General features: G+C 41.9%; 1 protein-coding gene across 1 annotated transcript in view; it reads left to right on the top strand.

The window, feature by feature from the left end:
- Window positions 1-332: 332 nt before the first annotated feature.
- NAIP (NLR family apoptosis inhibitory protein) overlaps window positions 333-12,922 on the top strand; it is a 43,890-nt gene continuing 31,300 nt past the window's right edge. The window contains 4 exon segments of the mRNA XM_061621342.1: window positions 333-434; window positions 1,319-1,533; window positions 10,872-11,322; window positions 11,324-11,444. Of these exon segments, the coding sequence (XP_061477326.1) occupies window positions 1,322-1,533; window positions 10,872-11,322; window positions 11,324-11,444 (784 nt within the window). The 5' untranslated portion in view covers window positions 333-434; window positions 1,319-1,321.

Raw genomic sequence — 12,922 nt, 5'->3', positions numbered from 1 at the left:
AGCAAAATAATGTAGACCTTTCACCCTATTTTTGTGGATTTTTAAACAATTTTGTAGCTGATAAAAAAATCAAGTTGTGTTTATATCATTATCAGCATAAATAATATTTTCATTATAAAATAAACACTTCTAGTTAATTTTTCTGCAAATGTATTAAATATATTTCTTATTATGGAATTTCCCAAACAAAGCAATAATGCTACTCACAGTACTTGGTGGTAGTAAATATTACCAGATAATTCACACAGAGCAAAGTAACTGTTCTTGCGTCACCTGCGTACAATCTGTTAAGTTCTGCTTTCATACTTCCTTGTTTCTTCAAGAAGTGTTTCTGCTCATGTCTTCTTGTTGAGAAGGCTGGCAGACCACTGTTTTCTTTGTAAGACAACTCATTTTGGTGACAAGCAGTCGTTTAATCAAGAATCTGAAAACAGGTAAGTCCCAATCCTAAACAGAGTTATGTGTTGAGTTTCCAGAGTTGTAGTGTTTGAGCTCCCAGTTTGTAGCAAACATTCTCAGTTACCAGCCATGCCAAAAATAGTATTTTTGTAGTTGCGCATTCTGGGATTAATTTTTCCCTAGAAGTTAATGCTTACAATACAAATGTGCCATCTGATCCATTCACTTACTTTTAAAAAATATATAGTGAATATACTATTCATAATGGACTCCTTAACGAACTGAAATGAAATTGATCTTGTAACAGAAATATGTAACTTGTCTATAAGACTTGAACAGGAAAGTGGCTGACATCACCCTAATTTTGAAAAGGGGCGGGATGCAGGAAATTGTAGGCCAGTTTGCTTATTGTTTGTTCTGGCTAAATTAGTGGGAAACATTTTTAAAGAATTTTATCAAGCTTATATAAGGGCAAATCTTGTTCAAGATAAATCAACACAGGTTCTGCAAAAATGTAAGTCCTACCTTACTAACGTTTCCGAGTTTTTCGAGAGTGTGAGCAAGCATGTGGATAGAGGTGATCTGGTAGACATTGTGGACTTGGATCAGTAACAGGGTCAAGAACAGGAAACAGAGTATGAATAAATGGGCAGTTCTTTTGAAAAATTGTGTCCACTACTGATTGCTGTATCTTAAGAAGGATATTGTAATGCTGGAAAAGGAGCAGTAAATGGCAACAAAGTGATCAAGGGACTGGAGACACTCCCCAGTGAGGAACATTTACAGCATTTGAGGCTTTTTACCTTAGGGGAAAAAAGTTAATAAAGGGGGGGGGAGTGAAAACATGATGGAGTCGTATAAAATTATGCAAGTGTGGGAAAAGTGAATAGAATTTTTTCTTCCTCTCTCACAATACTAGAGCATGGAGTCAATCAGTGAAGCTGGCCCTTTATGGGAGATTCAGGACAGACAAAAGGAAATATTTCACATTGCACACAGAAAGTTAAATGATGGAATTCAGTACCATGAGATGTGGCAAGGGCCACTAACAGACAGTTTCTCCCTGGAGAACAGCCCATCAGATGGGAAACAGCGCCACCTAGTGTCAGCACGCAGGAATCGTATGTTTGTTGAGTAAGTAGCAACCCTTGTGAGACCCCAGACCATTCCTGCCTCCTGCGTCTGTTGTTGTTATGTGCCTTCAAGTCTATTACGACTTACGGTGACCCTATGGATCGGTGACCTCCAAGAGCATCTGTTGTGAACCACCCTGTTCAGATTTTGTAAGTTCAGGTCTGTGGCTTCCTTTATGGAATCAATCCATTTCTTGTTTGGCCTTCCTCTTTTTCTATTCCCTTCTGTTTTTCCCTGAGAGCCCGTGTGGTGTAGTGGTTAAGGTGTTGGACTACGACCTGGGAGACCAAGGTTCGAATCCCCACATAGCCATGAAGTTCACTGGGTGACTTTGGGCCAGTCACTGCCTCTCGGCCTCAGAGGGAGGCAATGGTAAACCCCCTCTGAATATTGCTTACCTTGAAAACCCTATTTGTAGGGTCGCCATAAGTCGGAATCGACTTGAAGGAGTCCATTCCCATTTTCAGTTTTTCCTAGCATTATTGTCTTTTCTAGTGAATCATGTCTTCTCATTATGTGTCCAAAGTATGATAACCTCAGTTTCAGTTTCGCAGTCCATGGTATGCTCAAAGCTCTCCTCCAACACCACATTTCAAATGAGTTGATTTTTCTCTTACCCACTTTTTTCACTGACCAACTTTCACATCCATACATAGAGATTGGGAATACCATGGTCTGAATGATCCTGACTTTGGTGTTCAGTGATACATCTTGGCATTTGAGGACCTTTTCTAGTTCTCTCATAGCTGCTCTCCCCATTCCTAGCCTTCTTCTGATTTCTTGACTATTGTCTCCATTTTGGTTAATGACTGTGCCAAGGTATTGATAATCCTTAACAAGTTCAATGTCCTCATTGTCAACTTTAAAGTTACATAGATCTTCTGTTGTCATTACTTTAGACTTTTTAACGTTCAGCCGTAGTCCTTTTGTGGTTTCCTCTAACTTTCATCAGCATTCTTTTCAAATCATTCCTGGTTTCTGCTAATAGTATGGTATCGTCTGCATATCTTAAATTATTCATATTCCTCCCTCCAATTTTCACACCTCCTTCATCTTGGTCCAATCCCACTTTCCGTATGATTTGTTCTGTGTACAGATTAAACAAATAGGGTGATAAAATACACCTCTGTCTCACATCCTTTTCTATTGGGAACCAATCAGTTTCTCCATATTCTGTCCTTACAGTAGTCTCTTGTCCAGAGTATAGATTGTGCATCAGGACAATCAGATGCTGTGGCACCCCCATGTCTTTTAAAGTATTCCATAGTTTTTCATGGTCTACACAGTCAAAGGCCTTGCTGTAATCAATAAAGCACAGGGTGATTGTCTTCTGAAATTCCTTGGTCCATTCCATTTTCCAACGTATGTTTGCGATATGATCTCTGGTGCCTCTTTCTAAATCGAGCTTGGACATCTGGCATTTCTAGCTCCATATATGGTAAGAGCCTTTGTGATGGGATATTAAGGCAATAGTTCGATAATTACTGCATTCCCTGGGATCCCCTTTCTTTGGAATTGGGATATATATTGAACACTTCCAGTCTGTTGTTGGATTTGCGAAGTGCCTGTTAAGGCTATGCGTGTGCCAGTATGGCACAGTATAAACCAGCATGTATTAAATAGAGACAACACACGTTGAGTCTTGTAAGATGAATCCTTTTACTGATTCAATAAACCAAAAGCAGCTACACAAGTTCCTCTACGCCTTCACTTTCGAAAATGCACCCCCCACACTCAGAGACGTTTCCCAAGGACTTTTATAGCTTTGGCAGCAGTCCTGCCAGCTGCAGCCTTCGGCATCTCCGCGGCCTTGGGCTCCAAAGTGTGTTTTAACCCTGTCCATGGCTGTTTGGAACAGATACATTTCACAGCCACTAGCAATCCCCCACCTTCCAAATAGACATGACCATATATACATTTGTTCTGTTTCACATTTACATTTCACATGTTACATCTTTCAGTTTTACAGTTCATTTTTCTTCATTCTTTGAACCATTCTTTTATTGATACATTTACACAGTTTTATGATTTTTCCATACACATTCCCATTCTGTTTAACAGCCTGTTATGTGTCTCTTCAGTCAATGGTTTTGTTAACACATCAGCTAGCATTCGTTTTTGGTTTGAAACATGTTAGGTATAATGTTTCATCATTTTTTATGTTTTCTGGTGTCTCTGTGTACCCTTGCATGTTTTGTGTTGTTAGGAGACTGACTTGAAACCGGTCCGGCGGTTTCCCCAGATTAGATCTTTCAGACCTCCTTAATGTTATTTCTGGTTTGGGGCTGCTGTGTGTTTCTGGACTATCATGAGTTAGTTCCTCTTCTTCTTCTTGCTTAACAGCTTACTCTTGTTGCTCAGTGTTATTTTGTGTGTGCTCTAGCTCAACTGACACAGAATCATCCCAGTTCTGCTCTTGGGCTTTCACACTCCTGCTAAAAACCACCCTCCTCTCTTGTGGCAGCCAGACCCTATAATAGGCATTCTGAAAACCCATAATGATGCCTTTTTGTGCCCTGGGTGCCAATTTTCCTCTGCGCTTTCCTTTAGGGACATGAACCCAGCATATCGCACCAAACTTGAGAATGTGTTGGAGCTTAGGTTTCTTTTCATATAGTTTCTCATAGGGTGTCATGTTGATTGCACTGTGTATCAATCTGTTTTGAATGTGTGTCGCGTACAACAGACATTTTCCCCAAAAAGCATTTGTTAGGTTGGCATCTTTTATCATGGCTCTTGTGGCATCCTGCAAAGACCTGTTTTTTCTCTCTGCCAGCCCATTTTGAAACGGGGAGAATGGTGCAGTTAAAGCATGTTTTATCCCATTTCTTTCAAAATATTGAACCAAAGACTTACTGGTAAATTCACCACCCTGGTCTGATCGAATTTGCTGTATGCGAATACCATGTTGCACTTCCACTCTATGTATGAGCTGCTTCAGTTTCCCTTCTGCTTCGTTCTTGGAATGCAACAGGTAAACTGTACAGTATCTTGTGTACTCATCAACAATAACTAAGAAATATCTGGCACCACCCTGTGACCTCTGGAATGGTCCTGCCAGGTCTATGTGAATTGTTTGATATGGTTTACTGGTGTGACTCTCGGCTTCCTTCTGTTTTGGAGCCACTGTTGCCTTTGTTTGTTTGCATACCTCACACTCTACATATTTCTCACATTTCTTTAATGTTATATCAGCACAAAGGCTAGGCATTTTCCTAATTGGTTCGTAATTAGCATGCCCTAGCCTCCTATGCCAGGAGTGTATGCAGTCGTCATGTGGCTTCTTGTTTGAAAACATCATTACATTTTCATTTTCAATGGGGTTTAGTTTTACATGAAACAGGGAATCTCTGAGAAACCCTTTCAAGCATACATTTTCTCCTGCTCGCAGCTCACACGTTTTGTTTCTAAATATGACAGTATACCCCATGGCATTTAGTTTAGACACAGACAGAATATTACATTTGATATCTGGAACATACAAAACGTCTGTCATTACAGTGTTTAAAACACTCAATTTCACTGTCCCCTTTGCCAGTACCTGTTTCCTTGTTCCGTCAGCCAACTGTACTTCTGATGTTGCTGGAACCATGGTTCTGAACAAAGTCTTTTCTCTTATTAAGCAGTGTGAAGCCCCCGAATCTATTATCCAATCACTGTTTTTTGCTTTTACACAGTCAATGTCTTTACTTTCGCCTCCGTCAGCACTCACCAGCTGCACTTGCGATGGTTTTCTCCTTTGCCTGTTCTGTCGCAAATCACAGTCTCTTTGTATATGTGTTAGTGACCCACATCTGTAGCATGCCTTCGTTCCAAACGACCTGGCATTTAACTCAGTTCTGTCAGTTCTCCTTTCTGGCTTTTCTCTTTTCTCCTGTTCAATGGAATCCTGACGTCTCTCCCATTCCTGCAATAATTTTCCGGACACATATGGGAGTGACAAATCCGTATCAGGCAGCGCTTCCAGGGAGCTTATCAGATTATCCCATGATGAATTCAGCATTGATAAGATTATGTATACTTTCTGTATTTCCGTATGTATCACGTCTCTTTCTTGTAACTCAGCAAAAAGCTTTGAAATGCACAACAAATGTTCAGACAACGTAACGGCATCTGTTAGCCTGAGTTGGTATAGCTTTCTGGCTAGATGTATTCTGCTACTTGCTGTTTTTCGAATATGAGCTTCATGCAAGGCTTTCCAAGCCAATTTAGCAGTTTGTTTATCTTGAACGTGTAATAACTGTGAATCACTTACAGCCAGAATGATGTACGATCGTGCCCTTTCATCCAGCCTCACCCACTGCGCTGGCGGCGGATCCGATGGGGGTTCCTGCGTTACGACGCTCCATAAATCTTCTTTTGTGAGAAACGCCTGTATTCTTAGCCTCCAGTCTAGGTAGTTTGTTTCATTCAGGTGTTCCAGTGGCATTCCTTGCGAAAGCGAAACTGCCATTTTTCACAGATACTGCTTCACTGTTTCTCTCCGAAGACTCCTTCAGTCAGCTTTTCCACAGCTGATTCCCTTTGCTCCAGACACCAGTCCACTTCCACTGGACCTCTTGTCACTGGACTATACTGGTTTAACTGGCTATACTGGGTAAACTGGGCCCATAACCCTTTGTTGGATTTGCGAAGTGCCTGTTAAGGCTATGCGTGTGCCAGTATAGCACAGTATAAACCAGCATGTATTAAATAGAGACAACACACGTTGAGTCTTGTAAGATGAATCCTTTTACTGATTCAATAAACCAAAAGCAGCTACACAAGTTCCTCTATGCCTTCACTTTCGAAAATGCACCCCCCACCCTCAGAGACGTTTCCCAAGGACTTTTATAGCTTTGGCAGCAGTCCTGCCAGCTGCAGCCTTCGGCATCTCCGCAGCCTTGGGCTCCAAAGTGTGTTTTAACCCTGTCCATGTCTGTCTGGAACAGATACATTTCACAGCCACTAACATCTGTGGGCATTGTTTAGTTTTCCATATTGACAAATGTTTGTCAAAATTTGGACAGATTCAGTCTCAGTAGCTTGTAGCAACTCTATTGGTATGCCATCTGTTCCTGGTGATTTGTTTCTTCCAAGTATTTTAAGAGTAGCTTTCACCTCACATTCTAAAATGTTTGGTTCTTCATGATACAGTTCTTCCATGAATGAATCTGTCATCCTTGCATTTCTTTTATAGAGTTCTTCAGTGTATTGCTTCCATCTTCCTTTTATTTCATCTCAGTCAGTCATTGTGTTCCCCTGTTGATTATTCAACATCCCTACTCTTGGTTTAAATTTCCCTCTAATTTCTCTAATCTTTTGGAATAGGGTTCTTGTTCTACCCTTTTTGTTATCCTCTTCTGTTTCTATACAATAACTATTGTAATTGTTCTCTTTGTCCCTGCGTACTAGTCACTGTATTGTTGCATTTAGGGTTCTGACTGTGTTTCAGAACATATCATGCTGAAAGCGGGATTGGACCAAGATGAAAGAGGTGTAAAAATTGGAGGGAGACATATCAATAATTTAAGATATGCAGACGATACCATACTACTAGCAGAAACCAGTAATGATTTGAAACTAATGCTGATGAAGGTTAAAGGGGAAAGCAGAAAAGCAGGACTACAGCTGAACTTCAAGAAGACTAAAGTAATGACAATAGAAGATTTATGTAACTTTAAAGTTGACAGTGAGGACATTGAACTTATCAAGGATTATCAATACCTTGGCACAGTCATTAACCAAAATGGAGACAATAATCAAGAAATCAGAAGAAGACTGGGACTGGAGAGGGCAGCTATGAGAGAACTAGAAAAGGTTCTCAAATGCAAAGATGTATCATTGAACACCAAAGTCAGGATCATTCAGACCATGGTATTCCCAATCTCTATGTATGGATGTGAAAGATGGACAGTGAAAAAAGCGGATAAGAGAAAAATTAACTCATTTGAAATGTGGTGTTGGAGGAGAGCTTTGCACATACCATGGACTGTGAAAAAGACAAATAATTGGGTGTTAGAACAAATTAAACCAGAACTATCACTAGAAGCTAAAATGATGAAACTGAGGTTATCATACTTTGGACACATAATGAGAAGACATGATTAACTAGAAAAGACAATACTGCTGGGGAAAACAGAAGGGAGTAGAAAAAGAGGAGGACCCAACAAGAGATGGATTGATTCCATAAAGGAAGCCACAGACCTGAACTTACAAGATCTGAACAGGGTGGTTCATGACAGATGCTATTGGAAGTCACTGATTCATAGGGTTGCCATACGTCGTAATCGACTTGAAGGCATATAACAGTAACGTGTGTGAATTCTTCCATTACATACTAACTCTCTTCTCCTATTTCAACAGAATTTTCCCCGCTGCAGTCTTGTTTACCAATCACGTTTTCTCATTTCCTATATTCTCACTGTTGAGAAATTTTAGACTTGTTTTATTTTACAAGAAGTGGGTAAGAGGTGGTTAGAGAAGTGAATTAAAAGGAAGCTGAAAAAGTGAATTAAAAAGGAAGCTGTAGAAATCATTTGACCACATATGGAGAATCCTCTTGTATGGTGGGATGACTTTGCATCGAGATGATCCAATAGCAGCAGGATTGGGAATGGCAAATGTAAGGCCAAGGTTCCAGGTGTTTCTTTTAATTGTATTATATTATAGCCTATGGAAAGCTACATTTCTTCCACTAATTGTATGGGCAAAACTGCAATGAACAGCCATATATGCCCCCATAGGAGTTAAATGCACTGAATTAATGCATGCAATCCCTTAAAAGGGCCCCTTGTGGGTGCACCCTTTCATGTAGAGATCCAAATACACAATCTAGATTTTGTTTTGTAGCATAATGACAGAATACTGACCCAATCACAGAGATTTAACTAGCTCGACAATGTGGTTGACTAACAGTAGAATCCAATACATGACTACTCAGAAGTAAGCTCCATTGGGTGTTACTCCCAGATACGTGTGTATTGGATTGCAGCCTTAGACCCTTAAGAACAGAGAATACATTGAAAATTTTGTCCTTTTGCAAAGGACAATAAAAATATAGATACAAAAGGATTCTATGTGCTCTGGAGAATGTGTGGTGTGCAGGGTTAGATATACTGAATCAGACATGAATGCACACTTACTAAGATGGGCAGCTTTGACAGCATCAAACACTTTTTTAGAAGGCAGAAGAGGGTCTGGATTCAAACAGGTGACTGGTATAGTCAAAACTAACCAAGAAACTATTAGACGTGTTCAGGGATCTTTCCCCTCTGCTGAAAAAGGTTATCTATTTAGTCAGTAGGTGCATGTGGATTGGGCCCAGTATCTTTCATCGAATCAATTTGCTGAGATTGAAAATAGGAAGGAAACTTTCTGGTAGTGGAATGGATTATCCTTCTTTTGGCTGAGATTGATATCAAATTGCCCTACAAAAAGGAGCAAATGCTAAGAAGACTCTTGCTATGTGTTGAATTGCTTAGCATTTCAGATTGGAGACAAACAAAAAATGTGCAGTGTAACTGAAATTGCTAATTAATGCTAGGAAAGAAAATGAAGAATGATGCACTTGTCTTATTTGTTACATTCTTGTTTGAGAGAGAGAGAGGGAGAGAGGAACGAGGCATATGCAGGGGAGGCTAACCTAGGTCTCCAGATGTTGTTGGATTCCAACTCCCATTAGCCCCAGCAAGAATGGCCAATGATCTGGGATTATGGGAGTTGCTGCACAACAACACTGGGAAGGCCACAGATTCCTCACCCCTGCTGTAAAGAACCTATACCACATGCTGTTCAACATCTACATGAAACCATTGGGTGTGGTCATCCGGAGCTTTGGAGTGTGTTGCCATCAGTATGCTGATGACACGCAGCTCTATTTCTCCTTTTCATCTTCTTCAGGTGAGGCTGTCAATGCGCTGAACCAGTGCCTGGCTGCAACAATGGACTAGATGAGGGCTAATAAACTGAGGCTCAATCCAGACAAGACTGAGATGCTGCTAGTGGGTGGTTCTTCTGACCGGATGGTGGATGTCCAACCTGTCCTGGATGGGGTTGCACTCCCCCTGAAGGAGCAGGTTCGTAGCTTGGGGGTTCTCCTAGAACCATCTCTGTCACTTGAGGCTCAGGTAGCCTCGGTGGCACGGAGTGCCTTCTACCAACTTCAGTTGGTGGCCCAGCTGCGGCCCTATCTGGACAGGGACAACCTCTCTGCAGTTGTCCATGCTCTAGTAACCTCCAAATTAATTACTGCAATGCGCTCTACGTGGGGCTGCCTTTGAAGACGGTTCGGAAACTGCAGCTTGTGCAAAATGCAGTGGCCAGATTGGTAACAGGGACCAGACGGTCTGACCATATAAAACCGATTCTGGCCCGCTTGCATTGGCTGCCTGTATGTTTCCGAGCTTGATTCAAGGTGCTGGTTTTAACCTATAAAGCCTTACATGGCTTGGGACCACAATACCTGATGGAATGCCTCTCCTGATACGAACCCACCCATACACTACGCTCCACATGAAAGGTGCTCCTCCAGGTGCCTACTCGGAGGGAAGCTGGGAGTCTGGCAACAAGGGACAAGGCCTTCTCAGTGGTGGCCCCCAAATTATGGAATGATCTCCCTGACGAGGTGCTCCTGACGCCAACACTGTTATCTTTTCGGCGCCAGGTCAAGACTTTCCTCTTCTCCCAGGCATTTTAGCATGTATTTTTAAATTGATTTTTTAAAAATTTTAATTGTGTTTTTAAATTGTTTTTGTGTTTTAAAATTTGTATATTTGTTTTTAATGTTTTTAATTGCTGTAAACTGCCCAGAGAGCTTCGGCTAAGGGGCGGTATATACATGTAATAAATAAATATATCGTAGAGTGGATAGATTGTTGAATATAGTTCAAGAAAATATGGGTTTGCATCTCTGTCCGAAGACCAATCTATCTCACTGGGTTGCTGTAAGGATAGGATTAATATTGAAATCCCATAGGGGTCTACTCAGAAGTAAGTCCCTTTGAGTTCAATGGGGTTTACTCCTCAGTACAGAATTTCAGCCCACTATGTATATCCAACCTTTCTGCAATAGACTTCAAGGTATTCAAAACACAAGGTTCCTATCCCAAGCCAGTATCTCATCTGGGCACTACCCACACCTAGCTTTAGGATTGTTACCATATTATCTATCTTCACACCGTGTCATGGGTCATATATGTTGTCCTGGAGGTCCCTGGAGGAAAGATGGGGTATTAATCCAATAAATGTTAATACTACATTACAAAACAGAGTATAAATTCAAATCTTCAGATTCAAAACTTGGATAACTTGTGATTTATTTATAACCTCTTTGTTGCCTTGTTTTCTGTTTTGAATAGAATGACTACCCAAGGGACTTCTGCAGAAGGCCCTAGCAGTCACATCGCTGAGCTGGACATATCTTCCTACTCTCATCCGAATGTTGATTTTTCCATGCTGGCAGAAGAAATGGAAAACGAATACCAGGAAATCCGCAGGCAGCTGCAAAGAGGGTTTAATTCCACAATGAGAAATGAAGCCAAAAGATTAAAAACCTTCCTGTTCCAGCCTGGCAATTCTAGGTCAGCATGGGCTCCCCAAGAGATGGCAGCAGGTGGCTTCTATCACACTGGCGTGAAGACGGCCATACAGTGCTATTGCTGTGGGTTAGTTTTGCTCGCAAGAAAAATGAGCATATCTCCTTACACAGAACACAAGAGACATTGGCCTGTGTGTGAATTTATTTTAGGGAAAGAGGTTGGTAACATCTCCAAGTATGAGGTTCGAGTTCAGAATCTGGGGGAAGACCTCTACAGATATCAAAATGAGGTTTAAAGATGTAAAAGTGAGGCTTGAATCGTTTGCTTGCTGGCCATTCTACGCCCCAGAGACACAGCCTGCTCTACTAGCTAATGCTGGATTTTTCTTCATAGGTAAATTATACACAAGAAGGATGTTTCTGGTTCCTAAAATAAGTACCTCCAGTAGTTTCCCATTTCCATATTTTAATCAGTGTAGCCTTTTTTGAAAATTAAATTCCAGTTGCTTCATTTGAGAGAACTTACTTGGCAAGGGAGTTGCTTCAGTGTGATGTTTGTTAGCCCACATTTGATGTGGGCATCATATATACGGCGAAGGAAGCATGTGAATGGGAACAGTGTGACTGAGCATGCTAACTCTTCTCCCCATTATCATCCCCGTCTTCCTCCAACATGGAGGTCTACTGTTTCAAGCAGGGAGCCTGCTCTACTAGCGAAGGCTTCCAGTGCAGTTTGGAAATGGAAATGGACTGCCTTCAAGTCGATCCTGACTTATGGCACCCTATGAATAGGGTTTTCATGGTAAGCGGTATTCAGAGGGGGTTTACCATTGCCTCCCTCTGAGGCTAGTCCTCCCCAGCTGGCTAGGGCCTGCTCAGCTTGCCACAGCTGCACAAGCCAGCCCCTTCCTTGTCCGCAACTGCCAGCTGGGGGGCAACTGGGCTCCTTGGGACTATGCAGCTTGCTCACAGCTGCACAGGTAGGGCACGTAACCCCTGAGCCACTCGCTGTGGGGGTGATCTTTAGCTGGCGCTTTACACCCAGGAAACACAAGCGGGGATTTGAACTCACAGACTTTGGACTCCCAGCCAGGCTCTCTTCCCAACTGTGCTGTACCAGTATCCAGTGCAGTTTAGAACCCTGAAAAATTAGGATTCTAAAACATGCAGGGAGCTTCCATGAAAACAAGGAAGCACTCAAGTTGGAACAGCAAGTAAGTGTGTCTGCGTGTGTAGCTAATGTGCTCATTGCCCCTGCTCCCCCACATGTTTATTTACATGTAAATATTGCTCCAGAAGAGAGCTACACATGTCTGGTAATCTGTGTCATCCTATGTCCTACAGTATCTCAAGATATTGTTGTGCGCTTCCCCCAATTCTCTGAGCGGTGAGGTTTCGGGGGTCCCTGTGCCCATCCAAGGTTTGGTTTCTTTTGGGAAGAAGGTCAGCGGAGACTGCAGTGTCTTTATGAAATATGGTTTATTTACACACATTCCAACCTGAGCTCAAGGATGGAGGGGTTCAATACATCAGCAGTCTAATAACCAGCTTTTCCATCTGGGTGCAGGGGCATCCTATAGCCATGATGCAGAGAGCCAGCCTTTCTGCCTGCGTGCAGCCCGAGCAATTCTCTAGACACAAAACTACAAGCACAAAACTCTCCTTTTTCAATGACAAAAAGGGTCTCCCTGGCCCATTCCCCATTGCTAGGCAACTGATCGGCCCATTATCTTACCTGACCAATCTATATGGTTAACAAAAGACTCATTTGACCAGCAGACAGTTCCTCATTCCAAGGCACAGGATTCCAAATCAGAGGCTGGAAAGTGGACCCACAGGAATCATCCATCCCAACCCCCATGCTCATAACAC

Source organism: Rhineura floridana, chromosome 1 (assembly GCF_030035675.1).
Source record: "Rhineura floridana isolate rRhiFlo1 chromosome 1, rRhiFlo1.hap2, whole genome shotgun sequence".
Lineage (NCBI taxonomy): Eukaryota > Metazoa > Chordata > Lepidosauria > Squamata > Rhineuridae > Rhineura > Rhineura floridana.
This window is presented reverse-complemented; position numbering and strand designations above follow the sequence as displayed.